Genomic DNA, 19,739 nt, shown 5'->3' on the forward strand with positions numbered 1-19,739 from the left:
TGTGCATTTTAGCTCATTTCACTGTACTTTTTGCGCTGTCACAGACCGCTCACATCGGAGTGATTTTAAAGCACCCCGTGTGTTCGATTTTTGAAAAGTTTGCTCATCACTACTTAAGACATTTATCAAAGTCACAAGTAGTTACAGCAAGTAGGACTACTGTATAACCTCTATGGCAAGATGTCTACAAGGATGAGCCTCTAACTGGCTATTGGTGTTTGTAAGGGACCTTTCACACAAGTGGAATTTGGCTGTAGGGTGCACCGTAGCATGCAGAAGGTTCCACGCCAAATCCATATGGGTCCGTGCAGATTTTGATGCAGAATTGAATTTCAGCCTCCAATTCTGCAACCAAATGAAGATGAGCCCCCGCGCCCCCCGGGCTCTGTCTACTTCTGTGCTTGTCAGCGCTCGCTATTTATAAACAATCACAATGTACCAACTTTGGCCATCTTAATTAATAGTCTCATTTAACTTGAAAGGGACAACTGTAACAATGATTGCCTTTATAGATGCGAAACATGTAGCCAGCAGCAAAGAGCGCCCTGATTAGCTTTGTGCTCTGGGAAGACGGGAAGATTTATAGACTTACTCAGCTTACCAGGCCGCCCCGCTGCAGCACCTACCTGGCCGTGCCACTGTAGCACCTACCTCGCCGCCCCACTGCAGCACCTACCTGGCCGCCCCACTGCAGCACCTACCTGGCCGCTCCACTGCAGCACCTACCTGGCCGCTCCACTGCAGCACCTACCTGGCCGCCCCGCTGCAGCACCAACTGGCCACCCCGCTGCAGCACCTACCTGGCTGCCCCGCTGCAGCACCTACCTGGCCGCCCCGCTGCAACACCTACCTGGCCGCCCCACTGCAGCACCTACCTGGCCGCCCCACTGCAGCACCTACCTGGCCGCTCCACTGCAGCACCTACCTGGCCGCCCCACTGCAGCACCTACCTGGCCGCCCCACTGCAGTAGCTACCTGGCCGCCCTACTGCAGCACCTACCTGGCCGCCCCACTGCAGCACCTACCTGGCTGCCCCACTGCAGCACCTACCTGGCCGCCCCACTGCAGCACCTACCTGGCCCCCGGCTGCAACACCTACCTGGCCGCCCCGCTGCAGCACCTACCTGGCCGCCCCGCTGCAGCACCTACCTGGCCGCCCCGCTGCAGCACCTACCTGGCCGCCCCGCTGCAGCACCTACCTGGCTGCCCTGCTGCAGCACCTACCTGGCCTCCCTGCTGCAGCACCTACCTGGCTGCCCTAGTGTAGCACCTACCTGGCCGCCCTGCTGCAGCACCTACCTGGCCGCCCTACTGCAGCACCTACCTGGCCGCCCTAGTGTAGCACCTACCTGGCCGCCCTAGTGTAGCACCTACCTGGTCGCCCTAGTGTAGCACCTACCTGGCCGCCCTAGTGTAGCACCTACCTGGCCGCCCTAGTGTAGCACCTACCTGGCCGCCCTAGTGTAGCACCTACCTGACCGCCCTAGTGTAGCACCTACCTTGCTGCCCTACTGCAGCACCTACCTGGCCACGCTACTATAGGGATCTCCCAGCAATCCTGTGAACAGGGGTGTCTGTTTCGTTTCTGGCTGAGAAAAGGCTGCACATGCATGTAATCTCCTTTCAAGTCTGTAAGATTTGGAAGCCGCCTTGTAAGTTTGTACAGCTGTTTCCGTATCCCTCATAGATCAGTGGAGAGGCGCCAGTATTTCTTTGTTGGGAATGGACACTGGGCACTGCTTATCTGTGGATTAGTGTAGTTGCCCTGGCAGTCAGATGCCTATTGACCTCTATTAATCAAAATGTCCATTTAAGACCGGTGACATATTGCCGTAGTTTGACTCCATAATACGAAGCGCATCCTTGCCGACCAAACTCCGACCATCATGGGAATGAATGTATGATGAGAGGAGTTCATGGCCGGGAGATCCACAGTCAGGCCGGGAGACCCACAGTCAGGCCGGGAGACCCACAGTCAGGCCGGGAGACCCACAGTCAGGTTGGCAGACCCACAGTCAGGTTGGCAGACCCACAGTCAGGCCGGGAGACCCACAGTCAGGCCGGGAGACCCACAGTCAGGCCGGGAGACCCACAGTCAGGCCGGGAGACCCACAGTCAGGTTGGGAGACCCACAGTCAGGTTGGGAGACCCACAGTCAGGCCGGGAGACCCACAGTCAGGCCGGGAGACCCACAGTCAGGCCGGGAGACCCACAGTCAGGCCGGGAGACCCACAGTCAGGCCGGGAGACCCACAGTCAGGCCGGGAGACCCACAGTCAGGCCGGGAGACCCACAGTCAGGCCGGGAGACCCACAGTCAGGCCGGGAGACCCACAGTCAGGCCGGGAGACCCACAGTCAGGCCGGGAGACCCACAGTCAGGCCGGGAGACCCACAGTCAGGCCGGGAGACCCACAGTCAGGTCGGGAGACCCACAGTCAGGTCGGGAGACCCACAGTCAGGTCGGGAGACCCACAGTCACGCCGGGAGACCCACAGTCACGCCGGGAGACCCACAGTCACGCCGGGAGACCCACAGTCAGGTTGGGAGACCCACAGTCAGGTTGGGAGACCCACAGTCAGGCCGGGAGACCCACAGTCAGGCCGGGAGACCCACAGTCAGGCCGGGAGACCCACAGTCAGGCCGGGAGACCCACAGTCAGGCCGGGAGACCCACAGTCAGGTCGGGAGACCCACAGTCAGGTCGGGAGACCCACAGTCAGGTCGGGAGACCCACAGTCAGGCCGGGAGACCCACAGTCAGGGCGGGAGACCCACAGTCAGGCCGGGAGACCCACAGTCAGGCCGGGAGACCCACAGTCAGGCCGGGAGACCCACAGTCAGGCCGGGAGACCCACAGTCAGGCCGGGAGACCCACAGTCAGGCCGGGAGACCCACAGTCAGGTCGGGAGACCCACAGTCAGGTCGGGAGACCCACAGTCAGGTCGGGAGACCCACAGTCAGGTCGGGAGACCCACAGTCAGACCGGGAGACCCACAGTCAGGTCGGGAGACCCACAGTCAGGCCGGGAGACCCACAGTCAGGCCGGGAGACCCACAGTCAGGCCGGGAGACCCACAGTCAGGTTGGGAGACCCACAGTCAGGCCGGGAGACCCACAGTCAGGCCGGGAGACCCACAGTCAGGCCGGGAGACCCACAGTCAGGTTGGGAGACCCACAGTCAGGCCGGGAGACCCACAGTCAGGTTGGGACATACCTCTGTATAAGGGTGCCTACCCACTACAGTTCTTTTTCACTGCGAAATTCGCAGCGTGTTTTTTCTGCAGGGGTCTACGGCAAAATCGCAGTTTTGCGGTTGCGATTTTAACATTAACAAGTCCCATAGACACCTGGAGGGAAAGAAACGCTGCAAATTTCACAGTGAAAAAGAACTGTAGTGGGTAGGCACCCTAAGGGACGGAAACAATCAGCCAAAATCCGTCAGCATACCACTGGCTAGCATCATAGAGCCTTTGCTTGAGCCTATTCTCAATGCACCATCTCACCCGCAGCGCTCACCTCTCACACGTCATGGCACATTTCCCTTATTTTCTTGGACAACTTCTATTAGTAGACGAGATACTTCCTGTTTATTAGGGATATAGCGTAGGTATTAAGAACTTTACTTTTTAGGTTCTACTTTTTATATTATGTTAGTATGATATGTAAGTAGAGACAAACTTGCAGATTCCAGCAGTCACTTGGGCCAAGGCTGGCGGACTTTGGTGCGAATCCATACAAAATGCAGACCTTTTGGTGCACATTGTGAATGGGATCAGCAGCATATTTCACCCTTAAACTGAAAAGCTGCGGATATTGGTGCGGATTTTCAATGGCATAAATGCTGCACCAATTCCGCTATGTGTGAATGCGCCCAGCGGTTCTTTTCCCATGCGAGTTCTGTCCATCTTGGCATTGGTCAGAACTTGCAAAGAGAAATCGCCCGTGTGAATAAACCTTTAGGCGGTATGTGCGTCCGATCTATGGGTGTTCCCTCGGAATGCCTTGCATTGCATTGCCCATTGTTTGCAATGGGGCTTGAGCAGCACCGTGCGGCGCGCGAGGTGCACGCAAGTGCGATGCAAGGTTTGCCCATTGAAAACAATGTAAGTACTTGGCTACACAAGATTAGTCTATAAGGGCTCCTTATTCACATGGCCGTATATATGCAAATAATTTAGCTGCGTTCTAAAATCGCGACCATTTGAAGCATTGGATTCCAATGTATTCATTCAGATGAGCGATTTTTAGCTTTGTTAATAAAATCATGCAGTGACCAATTTTATATGCAGCGCCAAAAGATAGGTCTTGCCCTAACTTTTGCCGAGATACACTGGAAGCTCCCATAGACTTCTATGGGAGCTGAAAAAAAGGGAGGGGGAGGGAGTCCAGCTGCGTCCGACGCCGGGAAAAAAAGACTCCACTGAAGGCTCTATTTAAACATTAGCAGTCATTCCGAGGATTTCCGTTGACCGAGGGATTTTCGCACTGCAGTGTATTTTTTCACCCAGACCCCCGCCTGTGTGAATGAATGAGAAAACGCTAATTAAAATTGGGACTTGATCGCGGCAATTCTCCTTTCATGTGATATTTAGCCGTGATCGGCCGACCGTAAGAGAGCGCATGTGGTGTCTGAAAGAGGCCTTATACTGTATTTTTTGCGCTGGGGACCATTTACATCATGGAAGGACACACCCGCGCTGTGATTTTAAAAGCTGTGCAGCCTTAATCAGCCCCTGGTGTCTTGATTCCCATGGGTATTGGGTGCACTTTAACAATAGATTCCTACAATACCTGATTAGCTCAATGAATGGCTGTGATTGGATCATCCAGCACTGGCTCTGACTGGTTGGCAGCACTTTCTGGAGGCGGGGATTTTCCAACCCCTGATTAGAAGAGATACCTGAAGACAACTGCCGGGGTCCGGGAACAAGACGTAGTGTAGCCGGACGGCACTTCTTAGGTGATGTATGTGCTTTTTTTTTATGCAGCTAGGGTTTATTTTCGGAGTAGGGCTTATATTTCATGCCCCTCCTCCGCCATCCCACTAGAAAATCCTCACACGTGGTGCTGCAAAGTCACACAACACAAAATTGCATTATCACTGCAAGAAAACCCAGCGATATCGCACAGACCACCGATGCGATATCGCTGCGATTTCCTCGCGTCCATATTGTGTCGCCCATGTGGAAACGGCCTTAAAGGGATTTTCTAACCCCATGAATTTTTTGTACAAATAGCTTATAATGCTATAAAATAATAAAAGGAGTAATGCCTTATAAATCCCCCACCTGTCTCTAGCGATGGGATGGTGTGCCGGCAGCAGTCAGTCACTGGCTTGTAGCGGTGTGCCTGGTCCAGTGATTGGCTGCAGTGAGCGGTCACATATCGTGTCGAGATAACCTTGCTAGACTGGCAAAAAGCCGTATATTCCCCAAAATGGTACCAATAAAAACTACAGCTCATCTCGCAACAAATAAGCCCTCATAGAGCTCCGTACATAGAAAAATAAAAAAGTTACAGGACTTTGAGTGCAGCGATAAAGAAAAAAAAAAGACTTCCAAAAAAAGGGGTTTTATTGCAAAAAAGTGTAAAAACCTAAAAAAAATATAAGAATTTTGGTATCGTTGTAACCGTACCGACCCGCAGAAAAAATGTATTGTGTCATTTATGCTGCATGATTAACGCTGTAAAAAAAACAAAAAAATCTATGGCAGAATTGATGCGTTTTCTCTCCCTGTTATCATAAAAAAAATAATAAAAGTTTTACGATATTGTCTATATACCCAAAAGTGGCACCGATAAAAACTACAGTTCGCCACGCAAAAAAACAAGCCCTCATACGGCCGCGTCGATGGGAAAATAAAAAAGTTATGGCTTTTGAAAAATGGAGATGAAAATCCGCCAAAAATCATTGCGCCCTTAAGCCCAAAATAGACCACGTCATTAAGGGGTTAAGCATGACCTCCCACTGACTTGGTACATACAGATAGTGACGCATGATGATGCAGAAGGTGGATTAAAACTAAAAATGACATTAAAAACACACAAAAATCTGATACCTGGTTGATGGAAGCTTGGAGAGAGTTCTCTGGCCACGGTCCTTGCGATCTCAGACTCCTGGCGTGCGGCGTGGCTGGCCTGGTCGGCAGCGTCCCCCTTGGCACGAGCATGAGCTGTCCTAAAACAGAAGAGAAATTGGTGAATATATGCCAAGGGGCAGCAGTCTGGCAGACTAAGGGTTACACACTTCTCCGCAGCTTTACCGCCAAGTGATGGTAGAGGAAACCGGTTGGCTCCCAAATAAAACCAAGGACGGGTGTTACCAGCGCCGCACACGGGGTACGCTCCGAGGTCCTGCGCCAAAGTCCTTAGTTTGTCACTGGACATTCTCATATACATCCCGAGGCACAGAACCCGTGTCTGGTGAGGACCCCGACCGCAGGGACATTCGCTATCCACGGAACTAAATATCTCGTTTGCAGAGAGACGGTAGTCCGCCACGTGCGCTTGTAATATATGGGAGATAAGCAAATATTTCTGATTGACGCCATGGAAGTTATTTCCAGCCCTAAGAAGTGATAAGTGCCGCGGTCAGCATACTTTCCACGTGCGCCTGGGTACTTACTGCCCACATCCCTCAGACCTCATACATAAATGCTTAGGCTGCAGGCAGCCTCCTGGCCTCAAAGCTTTAGGCTACTTTCATGCACAGCGGAACATTTCCGTAGTATGTGCACATCAGCATCCGCCATGACACGTGGGGTTACTGTGGATTCAGCCCCGGGATCTCGTAGTGCAATATCTGCGACAAACAGAGCGTGCTGCGGTTTGTGAAATCCACAATATGACCCAAATTAAATGTTTCTGCTGTCAGTGAATGGGGTATGTAGTTGTAGAAGGCTTGAGCGGGCAAAGCCTGCAACTAGTAGGCAGCGTGAAAGCAGCCCTCGGGTATGTCCGCACGGGCCGGAATATATCCTTAGGGTGTGTTCACGCATTGCTGATTTACTGTGAATTGTGCTACAGATCTGCAGCAGATTTCATCCCTTCCAGTTAAAAGGATGAAATCTGCTGCAGATCCGCGCCCGAATCACCGGTGTGCGAACTCACCCGTAGGCCATATTTGCACGGTCGATAGCGAGTCGTACCTGAGATTTCCGCATCACGCCCCGCCCGTGTGCGGCGTGATACACTGCATATCTGCGTATTCTACGGGACAGGACAGGTCATGCTGTAAATGAACGCCATGCAACGCACAACATCTGCGCAAGAATATCAGCTCTGTGAATATGGCGTTAGAGTATCGTCACGCAGCGCATTTTATCTTAGATCCCACAACTAAATCTGTGTCTTTTGAACGGGAATCTGTGTTGCGGTGTTCATAAGCATAATTGGAAAAAAAAGACGCGTTATTTCTTAAAGGGCGCCTTCATACTGGTGAGAAAATCGCATGATGTGCAAGTGAGTGAAAATGCAGAATTCTGAAACAAACAGGATAGGGGATAACTTGATGATGGGATAAATGGGGGTCTATTCGGTCCCTGAATAGAGTGGCGGTCGTATCGGCGCCCCACCACTCCATTGACTTCAATACCAGCACCAAGTTCAAGAGCTCCGGCACCAAGTTCAAGAGCTCCGGCACCTTTTAGCGCTGTCATTGAAGTGAATGGAGAAGTGCCGCGCCTGTACGACCCTCGCTTCATTCACCTGGGGACTGACTGCACCCTTGTTCTTGGGATCGGTGGGGGTTCCAGCAGTCGGAGCCCACCAATCATAATGTTATCCTCTAGCCTGTGGATAGGGAAGGCGCCGTCACCTACATCTAGCTCTATAAGCAGTAGTGGAGTCCGGGGATGTAAGATCATGACCCTGCACTGCGGAGGCTCGCAGGTCATGCGCAGTAGTTTTTTTTCTTTCTTTGTATTTCCCGCGCCTTCCCTTAGCGCTGACGCGGGTACTTGCATACGAGCTGCTGGCTGGACACCCTCATTGACATCAATGGAGGCCCTCTGCGTTGATTCCGCAATAAGTAGAGCATGTTGCAATTTTTTTTTCCGCTCATGAAATACACAATTCGAATAAGAAAGTGTGAAGAAAAAAAAAAAAAAAAAGAAAACGCCAGACTTTCAATACCCACGTTTTACCGTGGAGAGTCAGCGTGGACGCTGATCGCAGAATTCGCAATTCAAATCCGGTGGTGTGTTATGCTCACCTTCCCTGTCGTTCCCCCAGTGTCACCGCTGAAACCCGCCGCTCAATGCGCGCGGAATTCATAGCCACGGCATGTCAGTCGTATCGCGGTTTCCGTGGTGGGCTTTCTCCTTTCTATGGAGATAGAGGGCTGCAGCAGAATAAACCGCTTTCAAAACCTGCGGGGCTTCAGCTGCGGAAATCTCGCTGAATGTTCGTGCGTTCCCGCTGCAGACATTCCGTGAGATGATGATTACCTTAGTATATACTTTTCCTGTATACCTTAGACAAGAGAAGAATGACTATAACATGCTTGTAAATGGGGTTACCCAGGGGCTAGGCGCCCAATATACAGATACCAACGTCTGTTTTATGCTGTGATTGGCATCTAACTGAAAAGGACATCAGGGAGAAGCATTGTGAGCAGAGCTCCGCCTCTCACATCCTCACAGCCAATAGGCACTGCTGAGAGCATTCATGAATGTGCTGATTGGCTGAAATCAACTGGCTGACAAACAATAGCCCAGAAAGCTACAAGCATAACTTTATGCTGCTCTTCAGCGACTCCTACAAGCACAAAGCTATGGCACAAGGTGTCAGCCAGTACTGGTGCATGGGTGGAGACATGGGTTGGCCGGGCTTAGTGACAGGTCTCGCCCCCAGATGTGCGACTTGGCTGCACAGCTCTCACTGGCCATCTCCCTAACAAGACACATCTGTCTGCTCCCGCCCCCCAGAACAGCTGGCCCCACAGTCAGTCAAGCATATTGGTTGCACACCTCTCATCGCCCAGCCCTCTGACAAGCTCAGACATCTGGTGGATCAGGCAGCCCCGCTGTCACTCTCCTTGATGTGCTACTTAGCACTTCAACGCTGTCAGTCTCAGCTGCGGTCCCCCGCATCAGCCGTACACCGCCGGCAACCCCGCTCTCACCAATCCAGCTGTCACTGTAAGGCTGGGGTCACACAGGATGGAATTCCTGCGGAATACTTGCCGAATGGCCGCACCGAAATACCGCTAGAATTCAGCTGGAAAAGCGCAGCTTCAAAACCTGTTCCCTTTAGCTGCGGATTTTGGAGCGGTTTCGCCATCGGCATTCTGCTGTGGCTTTCTCTCCCCATAGAGAGGAGGGAGACCGCTGCAGAAAAAAAAGAATCGACATGCTGCGTCTTTGTTTTCCACGCCAAGTGTCCGTTTCTGCGCGGACGAGATTTTTGCAAAATCTCGTCCACTTTGCTGGCTAATCCTGGGATTAGGAGCTGCGGGCGGAATTGCTGTGCAGACATACCGCACGGAAATTCCTCTGCAATTCCCCCCACATGTGAACACAGGCCACAGGCAACCTTTGCATCAGGGGGCGTGACCTGTCACTAAGGCCAGCCAACCCATGTTTCCACCATACATCCGGTGGAGACATAATGCACAGGTACAGTGTCAGCCTTCCTCCAATATGACAGGTCATTGCACTGGCAAATAGCTTAAAGGGCCATTTTGGCAAAAACCTTTCCATCCCTGCCTCGTCTGTGTATTCTAGTCACTTCCATGCCATGCAGCCCCCTTATCAGACCCCATCTTGATGGTGTGACTTTTTAACTTTTCCTTTCAATCAATCCCATGATGCATCAGTGCAGCATTAGTTAAGGCTATACCATTTTTGCCTGCAAAGGGGGCAGTTTTATTGCCCTCTATTTTCACCTAAATATGTTACAGCCCATAAGTATATAGTCAGAAGGATGAGCTGTGATCTCCTCTATGATCTCCTCTATTATAATTGTGTTACAGAAGCTGTATAATTATCACTAGCAACTGTGACAAGAGATCTGATGCTCCCTCTACGCAGTTTCATTACCCTCTATCGTCACCAAAATAAGTTCTAGCCCATAAGTATATAGTCTGAAGGATGAGCTGTGATCTCCTCTATTATACCTGTGTTACAGAAGCTGTGTGATCATCACTAGCAACTGTGACAAGAGATCCGATGCCCTCTCTAGGCAGTTTGTGGTTGATCCATGCAACGGCATCACACAGACTGGGAAACTGAATAGACAATAAATCCATAGACCGCAAGTAGACCTGAGCTGGTCAGAACTGAGGTCACATGACCATCTGAGGAAAAAGCTGGGAGTTTTCACTAGAAAGCAATAACTAATAAAGCTAACAGTAGCCCACTGGGGGGTATTTACATAATAAATGGATTTTAAAAATCCCCAGCGTGGCCCTTTAAGATTCTGCTCGTGTGGCAGTATTCGGCCGCACATAAATTGTTCATATTTTTTCCGGATCTTAATTACATTACTTTAAAAAAAAAAAAGAAACATTTCAATGACGTAAATTGACATATTGGTTGCTTGCTGCGTGATAACTAGCCTGTTTTTGCTGGAAAACAATCTGGGCTTCTTGGAATCTTCCTTGACAGTGAACAGCTGACATCTCAGCTCTTCTGATGTATAACCTGCTGGCTGACAGCACACAATGGGAAGAGTACAGGCTGCCACATGCTCACTTAGAGCAGTTAAAGGGACAGGCGGCATGGCTGCACAGTGGGGTGAAGTGTAAAAACCCACAGTTTGGTCATTTTTGGGAGGTGCTACAAAGGACATCTCTTTATCATGAGTCTCTAGGATACCAAATTCATATATTTTATTCATGTTGTGTTACTTTAAGAATATACTTTTTTTAAAAATTGCTTTTTGTCGCCATTTTCTGACGCAACTATTTCGGGGTTCATATGACCTTTTGATCGCTTATTATAACATTTTTTCTTGGAGACAGAGTGGCCAAAAAACGCGGTTCTGGCATTGTGTATTATTTTCTTAAAGCGGCCACCGTTCAGAATAAATAATGCGTTATTTTAATGGACCAAACTTTTACGAGCCCAGTGATTTTAATTTTTTTTTTGTTAAAAATGGGGAGCGTTTTTTTTTTTTTTTAAACTCTTAATATTCTTTGTTTTCAATAATTTAAAAAGTCTAAATAGGACCTACCGCAAGTTTGTCGCGATCGAAATTGCAGCTGTCTGCATAGGATAGCACAATCCAATGCAATCCTATGGCAATGTGCAACGGTGGAAATTCCGTGTGGAATTTCCACCCGTGTGCATTTGGCCTTAGGCAAGAGTTTTCACACCCAACACCCCCATACACATTTTGAAGAAGTAAGCCACTACCAGACACCTCTGTCAGCAACTTGTCCGCTGAGAATAACTTAAATCCACCTGCCCGGTCCTTCCACCTCCCGCCCCTGTCATTTGTCATCAAGCGAGAGTTGGAGGCCTCCACAATTTTAAAGACTGTCCAGGGCTGCCGAAATCGTTGTGCTTGGCTCCTTTCTATCTAATATGCATGGCCATCCTTACAGCCTGTATTGTAGTCTGGAGCTGCATTCACAATTCTGCTAGTTCCTACCAAGTAAAAGTCATTGGTGGCAGATGCCATCTCTCTGGTCCGCTGTCTACTTCCCACATGACTGTTGCAGCCAATATGAGGACGGCAGGGAGATCATCCGTGACGTCCCAAAAACCTTCTATATTAGGAGCTAATGTGCCGGGTTTACGGGATGTCACCAGGCCTTCTGGTTGGGTGATGTCACCTGTCAGATTGCAAACCAGGGCTTCGGTGGCATGGCAAGTATATTTCTTTTGTATAGTTTCAGGAGCCAGCCGGAGGACGCGCCTGAGCGGCAGAGAGGTGAGTATATAATTTTTTTTATTTTTTTTCGCCAGCTAGGGATGATTTTCAGGGAAGGGCTTATATTTCAAGCCCTTCCCCCAAAATCATCGCTGTGGCGTTTGACTGCAAACTACTGCTTTCAAAGGAGCTGCAGCAGCGCCGACCCCATTGAAAGCAATGGGATAGCATCCTGAACTTCTGAGGTTCCTTCGTCCCTGCGGTCCCCTGCTGCTTGTGCAACTCCCATTAACTTCTATGGGATTTACAGGAAAACCCGGCCGCATTCTGCTGTTGTCGTTCTCTTGGCTACCTTGTAGAACGGTGTTCCCACCCCTTTGTCACACTAAGGCACAGTTGCAGCAAGCTTTAACTTGATTTTATCAATAGCTTTTGCAGTGACAAGTGTCCATCTAAAACTTGGTGCAACATTTGTATTTAACGCATTATTGCCGTATTTATGCAGGTATTTAGCCGCGTAAAAAAAAAAAAAATCGTCCAACAATCGTGACCATGTGAAGCATTGGATTCCAATGTATTCATTCAGATGAACGATTTTTGGCTGTGTAAAAAAAAATTGTGCAAAGAAAAATAGCACAAACGCAACCGTTTTCGGTCGCCGATTTTATATGCTGCTTTAAAACATAGGTCTTGACCTATCTTTTGCGCAAATACGCAGGAAACTCCGGTAAACTTCAATGGAAACTGGATAAAGGGGAGGAGGAGGGAGTTGCTCGGCGTACAATGCCATGGGAAAAGAAGACAGCTGGCTCTATTTAAGCATTATTAGCCAATTCTCAGCATTTTACACCCAGCGACGGCTTTCCTCGCTTCTGCCTATTTTTTTGCCGATACGCAGCAGCTCGCCATGTGAATAGCATGAAATACGCTAAGATCGGGACTAGAACGCGGCAAATCTTCATTTAAGTGATCATACGGTTGTGTATGGGCGAACGTATAAATGCCTAAGGTCTTGTGAAGGAGGCCTAAGGGCTCATTCACACGCGCGTATTACTCACAGGTGTCTCCCGTACGTAACACTTGCTGAATGGAGGCAATGAAAGTCTATGGACTTCTTCCATTCATGCCTGCGTTGGAGCTGTGATGGGGCATGTGTAGAAAACGCAGGAGAAATAGATCACAGCACTCTCTATCCCTCCACGTTTCCCCCCTTCGCAATCCCTGGAAGCGGGGAATTTGAAGAGTCACACTGTGCATGTCCGTGACGTCAGAACCTCGGGCATGCGCGGTGCCAGTCGAACCCTATACGTGATCTCTGCCGGCAGAGCGTAGGGACTGCGATGAGTACAACGCTATGAGACTGGCAGTGTTGTCCTCATACGCCCTGTGAATGAGCCCTAAGTGTCAGGTTATCGTTTGCTACATCTGTAGTCTGTCTTCACACATTGAGGTCCTGCGCTAAAGTTCTGATAGAATCCGCTAACATTCATGTGAATTACGTACTTTTAGCTGGAGATCGACCAAAAACTGCCTATGGTCCATCCTCACTCCAGAGGATCTGCGGCGTGCCCAGACTGCCATATACACTGCCCCCAAGCCCTTAGGCTATGCCAGTGTCGCCCGACAGCCCAGGCATGCATGCAGAATGGCTCTGAATTGTTATATTAGGGAATTACAAGTTAAGCGCTTTCTAGAATACAAGGAGGGAATATAATATGGACGGATATTTCAAATATGTCCTCTTTAATACGCATGCTCTTGGAAATAACGTAGATTGTAGAAGTCAAAGACTTGGAAACGTGAGTCTTGCAGTATTTGATCCGTAACATTCTTACTGTAGAGGCATTCCATGGCAAGTGGTCTAAAACAGGAAGAACTCCCCAACTTCACATCTCAGATTCGGTTCACAATTTGTGTGTTACCCGCTCATTTCCCAAAGTTTTAGGTTCCTACAGCGAATGGTTCCTGAGTTAGCGCCCCCTCCTGTTTAGGGGGTGTCTACAAGGGCCGCTCAACAATGAGTAAAATGGCATTTTTTAAGCTATTAATACATTTGGAACTTCGTGATTATAAAAGCTAAAAATTGGAGGTCCTGCAGAACTTTTTATGCTGGAAGGAGGCCTCACAATCTGTCATTCTCCAGGGTTTGGGCCACTGTAGCATCTACCAACAAGGTGATACAACCCTGATATCTCTCCCATGTATTACACTAGTGGTAGTCACAATATTGGGGGATGTTCAGCCCTGAAGACCTGCAGGCCCTTCACAGCGATCCATCAAATATCTCCCTGTTTACAAACATTAGAAGGCCTCCTGTCCACTGGGAAATTTGGGCCCGCCGCGGATTCTCCATGCAGAATCCCGCAGCGGGTCCCTCCTTTCCCGCGGACATGAGGCCTGAAAATAAGATTTACTCACCTGTTCGGACGCTGCAGATCTGCCCTCCGTGGCGGCCGGATCGTCTTTCTTCGGCCCCGGCCGAGGTGCATGCGCCGTGCACACTTTTTTTTTTTAACTCCTGCTCTGCCGCGTCAGAGCAGAAATTCGGCTGCGGGTGTGTCGTGGATATGGACGGCTTCCATAGGCTTCAATAGAAGCCTGCGGGAGCTGTCCGTGCGGAAAACCGGCAGAAAATGGAACATACTGCGGGTGATTTCCCACACGTGCGATCTGCGCGGCAAGAAAAAATGACATCCGCAGGTATTTACTTACCTGCGGGTGTCCAGTACCTCCCTAAGGGGGCGGATCACGCGTGCGGGACATCCGCGTGGATTTACGAAATATAATTAATGCCACCTATGGTGCGGTTATCATTTCTGTATGGGGGGTTTTGAGATGATTACCAGTTTATCTAATTATTACCAGGTACATTATAAAGAATTATGAGTTTCACGGCCCAATATCGCCGGTGTGAAATCACCCTAAGCATCTATCTTCCTGCTGTTTTACGCATACTCCTGCACCATGGCGCGGAAGTTGAGCATGAATGTTTTTTTTGTGAAGCCGCAGTGGCCATGATTCACATGAGGATTTAGCCCTGTGAATGAGCATAATCTGCCTTTGCGACTCCTCATGGCTCTCTGTAACTCTCTCCCCCTCCATTTTTTCCAGCTTCCATAGAAGTCTATGGGAGCTTGCTGTGTATCACTTCAAAAGATAGGTCAATATCTATCTTATCACACACCGCACAAATCCGGGGACTGAAAACAGTTGTGTATGCGCCATTTTTCCAGGCGCATTATTTTTACACGGCCAAAAATCGTTGGCCTGAATGACCTCATTGGAATCCTGCGCTTCACATGTTCGCGTTTTATGTGCGATTTAATGCAGCTAAATACCTGCGTAATAATCCCTAAGGGCTTGAACATATGGTCGTATTCGCAAATGCACTCGCCGCTACAGAGCGTATTTGCACATGAACTAGGTTGGAGATGGCAAGCGTATAATGCAGTAATTTTCATGCTCGCCATGCCAGTTCCCACGTGTGTGATGCTCCCTTTCCGTGGAATAGAATGGCGATTTAATTCATGCGTACTCCATCCCCCTCCCTTGTATAAAGCTGTCATAGACTTCTATGGCAGATCTCTGTTTAAAATGCAGGGCAGCTCCTATCTTTTCACATTCATAGGAATTGCGCGTAAGTAGCACGCCCGTGAGAACAAAGCCATTGAAATTAATGACTGCGCTTTGTCACGTTTTATGGTCGTGTGTTTCATGCACGCAAAAACCTCTACAAACACCGGCATCCGTTTAAACACAAATAGTGTTGAAACCTGTAGTCCAAAGCTGCAGCTTCAACGGACGCGCTGACCCTCTGGGGCGCCTCCACGTGGGGCGCAAATGCAGTAGAATTTCTCCACCGTCTATGGAAAATCGTCTTCTCACGAGAGTAAGACGCGTTTCACTGTACTGTTTGCGCGGTCGGGGACTGTTCATGCCGGCGAAGGACACGCTTGCGCCGTGATTTAAAAGGCTGTGCAGCCTAATTAATCCTCGGTGTGCTTGATTTCAGGGCCTTTGTGCGCAAATGTACACAAAGATAGAGCATGGTGCGTACCAAGAGGGGACCTAGTGAAATCAGTGAGTGCGTATTGCGCATGCAAATACATCTGTGTGAGTGCGCCATTACCGTACAAACCATTTAAAAAAATGTTGTCCACATAAGGCCAAATTCACACGGGCATCGTGATGTAAAAACATGTAAATGGGCGTACAAATCTAACGATTGTGCACCCGTTCAGAAGGCCCTGCCCTGGCACATATACGCCGAGGCTGCAATGCCGTTGGCGGGGAATGACAGTTTAGCTCTGCTAAACTCTCTCCCCCTTCTCTCCCCCTCGCTGGCTCTCTGCAAGGGCAGGAGACGTGACGGAGTGGGACCTAAGGTCCCTGGGTACTAAGCTCCTGCCCCCTCTCCACCCTTTGTTGCAGACAGCTGAGTGTAGCTCTGCCCCATCCTGCCCCCTCCCATGGCAAACAGCTGGCAAGGGGTGGAGAGGAGCAGGGAAGGTGGTGGGAGTTTAGCAGTGAGGCTCCCATAGGAGTCTATGCAGCCACTGCTGGCGTAAAAGCGCCCGGCCGAAATGCATTATCTTGGCCGGCCGGGCGCCTTTACGCCGTGGAAATACGCCCATGTGCACTGATGCATTGTAAACCGATATGCGGCGGCGTATATCGATAAACGCCCGTGTGGATCCGCATCAAACCGTAAAGCTCCTAGCGGAATCCCCAGCGTGTTCTAAATAATCAGCGTATCAATTTATGAAGCAGATTTCAACCTGTGAATTGCAAGGGTTGAACGCCGCGACAAATCCGCACCCATTCGCCGCCGCACATTTGCTCCCCCCGTGTAAAGACGCCCTTATAATCCACGGCGAATTCCAAAAATATTGCGGATTTCATGCAGATTTTCTTTTCGCTCCATGTAGACGAGATTTTTTTTAAATCGGCTTGTACTACAGGGGCGGCCACAAAATTTGTGCGCCAGATAGAACCCATCGATCTCAATGGCTCGCTTAACGGACTCAGGTTGAGCACGGGGAAAAAACGTGACATAACCCACTGAAGACCTCCATCTGCCTGACATCGTAGGGTTAAACGATAATAAGATGGCGTCACCCGCACGTGTTGAGTCTTTACGGGGGTCCGGGTCAGTGACGACCGCACGACGTATTGCTAGCAGGTTTTTTTGCGCACGCAGATGTGCAGCTACTGCGAACAGAAAAAAAGACTGCTGCACCGCGCAAATATGTTGTGCAGTAGGAAGCGTATACGCGCTTACGCTCATCTGTAAGAGCCCTCAGGCCGCAGTAAACCCAGCAGAGGTGCGTTTGCGGTTTTTACTGCACTTCTTATGCACGCAAATCGTGCGCCAAAAAATGCGCAACAATGCTGTCAGCCGCTGAAATGGCCACTCAGTTTCATGACTTCAAATCGCTCTCTTTACCGGCGCAAATGTGCAGGAGAATAGAACGTGCGGCGGATTATTTTACGCGATGGACTTGCACTTGCAGAATGCGCGCTGATGAATACGAATAGGAGTGAAACCGATGGGCGCTATTCGCTGTATACTGCGCAGGCAAATACCGTTGCGTGAATGTGACCTCACACCGCCGGTAGTTGCAGCAGCGGTGGAGGAGGCGCATACAAGCACAAGTCCGCAGAGTTCCCTTGGCGTCAGCGGTACGGAGCGCTGGGGGGAGGAGCGAGGGCTTAGACAGGCCAACGCGATTGGGTCATGTTTTGTGACTCTGATAATCACGCCTGCAAATCGTACTGAAACAAAACCCCCGATTTCAATGCTTTTGTTTTGACCGTTGGGATTCTGGCGTGATATTACTACGTGGTTTTTTTACCGCGCAAAATTTTGCCAATAGCGCGAAATTTAAACGGCAACAGAAAAAAATAATTGTGATTTGACGAGGGTCTGTGCGCCTGTCTGTTTAGGCCTCATCTTAGAAATAAAACGCTAAATCTGTTTGTCCGTGTCAGATACAAATCCACAGTTCTGGTCTGATTTGAGCAAAATTTCGCATGAATGTTCTTCAGCACCCGGCGACAAATGCTGGCGTAATTAAAAATCGGAAACTCACCGAATTATCCTGTGATTGCCAATCACAGCTCAGCTTTCATTGCTTATACTGCTGAGGTAACATGAAAGCTGCGCTGTGATTGGTTATTATTTCTTAGACTGCTGAGGTAAAATGAAAGCTGCTCTGTGATTGGTTGTTATATATTATACTGCTGAGGTAAAATGAAAGCTGCACTGTGATTGGTTGTTATTTCTTATACTGCTGAGGTAACATGAAAGCTGCGCTGTGATTGGTTGCTATTTCTTTTTCTGCTGAGGTAAAGTGAAAGCTGTGCTGTGATTGGTTGCTATTTCTTTTTCTGCTAAGGTAAAGTGAAAGCTGTGCTGTGATTGGTCACCTTTTCTTATACTGCTGAGGTAAAATAAAAACTGCACTGTAATTGGTTACTATTTGTTATACTGCTGAGGTAAAGTGAAAGCTGCACTGTGATTGGTTAATATTTCTTATGCTGCTGAGGTAAAATTAAAGCTGTGCTATGATTGGTTGCTTTTTTTTTTACACTGCTGAGGTAGAATACAAGCTGCGCTGTGATTGGTTGCTATTTCTTAGGCCCCCTGTCCACAGGCATTGCGAAGTCCCGTGGTGAATCTCAGTTGTGGGAGCCAGCGCACGGGAGCAGGAGCCGGCAGACAAATCTCCGCGGGTCAGCCTATCTTACAGATAGGCTGACCCGCGGAGAATCGCAGCAATTTGCAGCATGCTGGTAAAGTGAAAGCTGTGCTGTGATTGGTTGCTATTTCTTATACTGCTGAGGTAAAATAAAAGCTGCGCTGGGATTGGTTGCTATTTCTTACACTGCTGAGTAAAGTGAAAGCTGCGTTGTGATTGGTTGCTATTTCTTATACTGCTAAGGTAGAATACAAGCTGCGCTGTGATTGGTTATTTCTTATACTGCTTAGGTAAAATGAAAGCTGCGCTGTGATTGGTTGCTATTTCTTATACTGCTAAGGTAGAATACAAGCTGCGCTGTGATTGGTTATTTCTTATACTGCTTAGGTAAAATGAAAGCTGCGCTGTGATTGGTTGCTTTTTGTTATACTGCTGAGGTAAAATGAGAGATGTGCTGTGATTGGTTGCTATTTCTTATACTGCTAAGGTAAAATAAAAGCTGCGCTGTGATTGGTTGCTATTTCTCACACTGCTGAGGTAAAGTGAAAGCTGTGCTGTGATTGGTTGCTATTTCTTATACTGCTGAGGTAAAATAAAAGCTGCGCTGTGATTGGTTGCTATTTTTCACACTGCTGAGGTAAAGTGAAAGCTGTGCTGTGATTGGTTGCTATTTCTTACACTGCTGAGGTAAAGTAAAAGCTGTGCTGTGATTGGTTGCTTTTTGTTGTACTGCTGAGGTAAAATGAGAGATGTGCTGTGATTGGTTGCCATGGGCAACACAGATTTTCTTTTGCACTACTTCCATAACAGTGCGGTGCGGGGTTCATGTTTCTGGCTCCCTTTGTATGTTGCAGGCCTGCTGGACATGAAATCACCTAGTAGTGTATATCCTCTGCAGCGATATGTACTAGTACTGTATATCCTCCTAGTAGTGTATATCCTCTGCTCCAACATGAGCAGCATCAGCTGGGAGAGCGGCGATGATCAACAGCAGCCGGGAGTTAAGGTATTGAGCGGGGAGGCTGGGAAAAGAGAAGCAGCATTGGGGAGCTTAACCTGTGGTCCGCCCCGAGGAGTCTGGCAGAGTGAGAGCAGCAGCGGGGAGGAGAACTCTTGACTGGGAGCAGAGGGGAGAATTAAAGTCACCTCCCAGGACCTGCAGGGGAGACATCTGTGCAGCCAATGAGGTACTGGGGGCGTCACCGGGCTGTCAGTGCTCTCTCC

At 49.3% G+C, this 19,739-nt stretch overlaps 1 protein-coding gene across 2 annotated transcripts in view; it reads right to left on the reverse strand.

Moving 5' to 3' along the window:
* JPH1 (junctophilin 1) overlaps positions 1 to 19,739 on the reverse strand; it is a 101,174-nt gene that overhangs the window by 31,963 nt on the left and 49,472 nt on the right. For both annotated transcript variants that reach the window (XM_066578592.1, XM_066578591.1), the window contains one exon: positions 6,057 to 6,175. In XM_066578592.1, the coding sequence (XP_066434689.1) occupies positions 6,057 to 6,175 (119 nt within the window). The remainder of the gene's footprint in view (positions 1 to 6,056; positions 6,176 to 19,739) is intronic.

Source organism: Eleutherodactylus coqui, chromosome 9 (genome assembly GCF_035609145.1).
Source record: "Eleutherodactylus coqui strain aEleCoq1 chromosome 9, aEleCoq1.hap1, whole genome shotgun sequence".
Classification (NCBI taxonomy): Eukaryota; Metazoa; Chordata; class Amphibia; order Anura; family Eleutherodactylidae; genus Eleutherodactylus; species Eleutherodactylus coqui.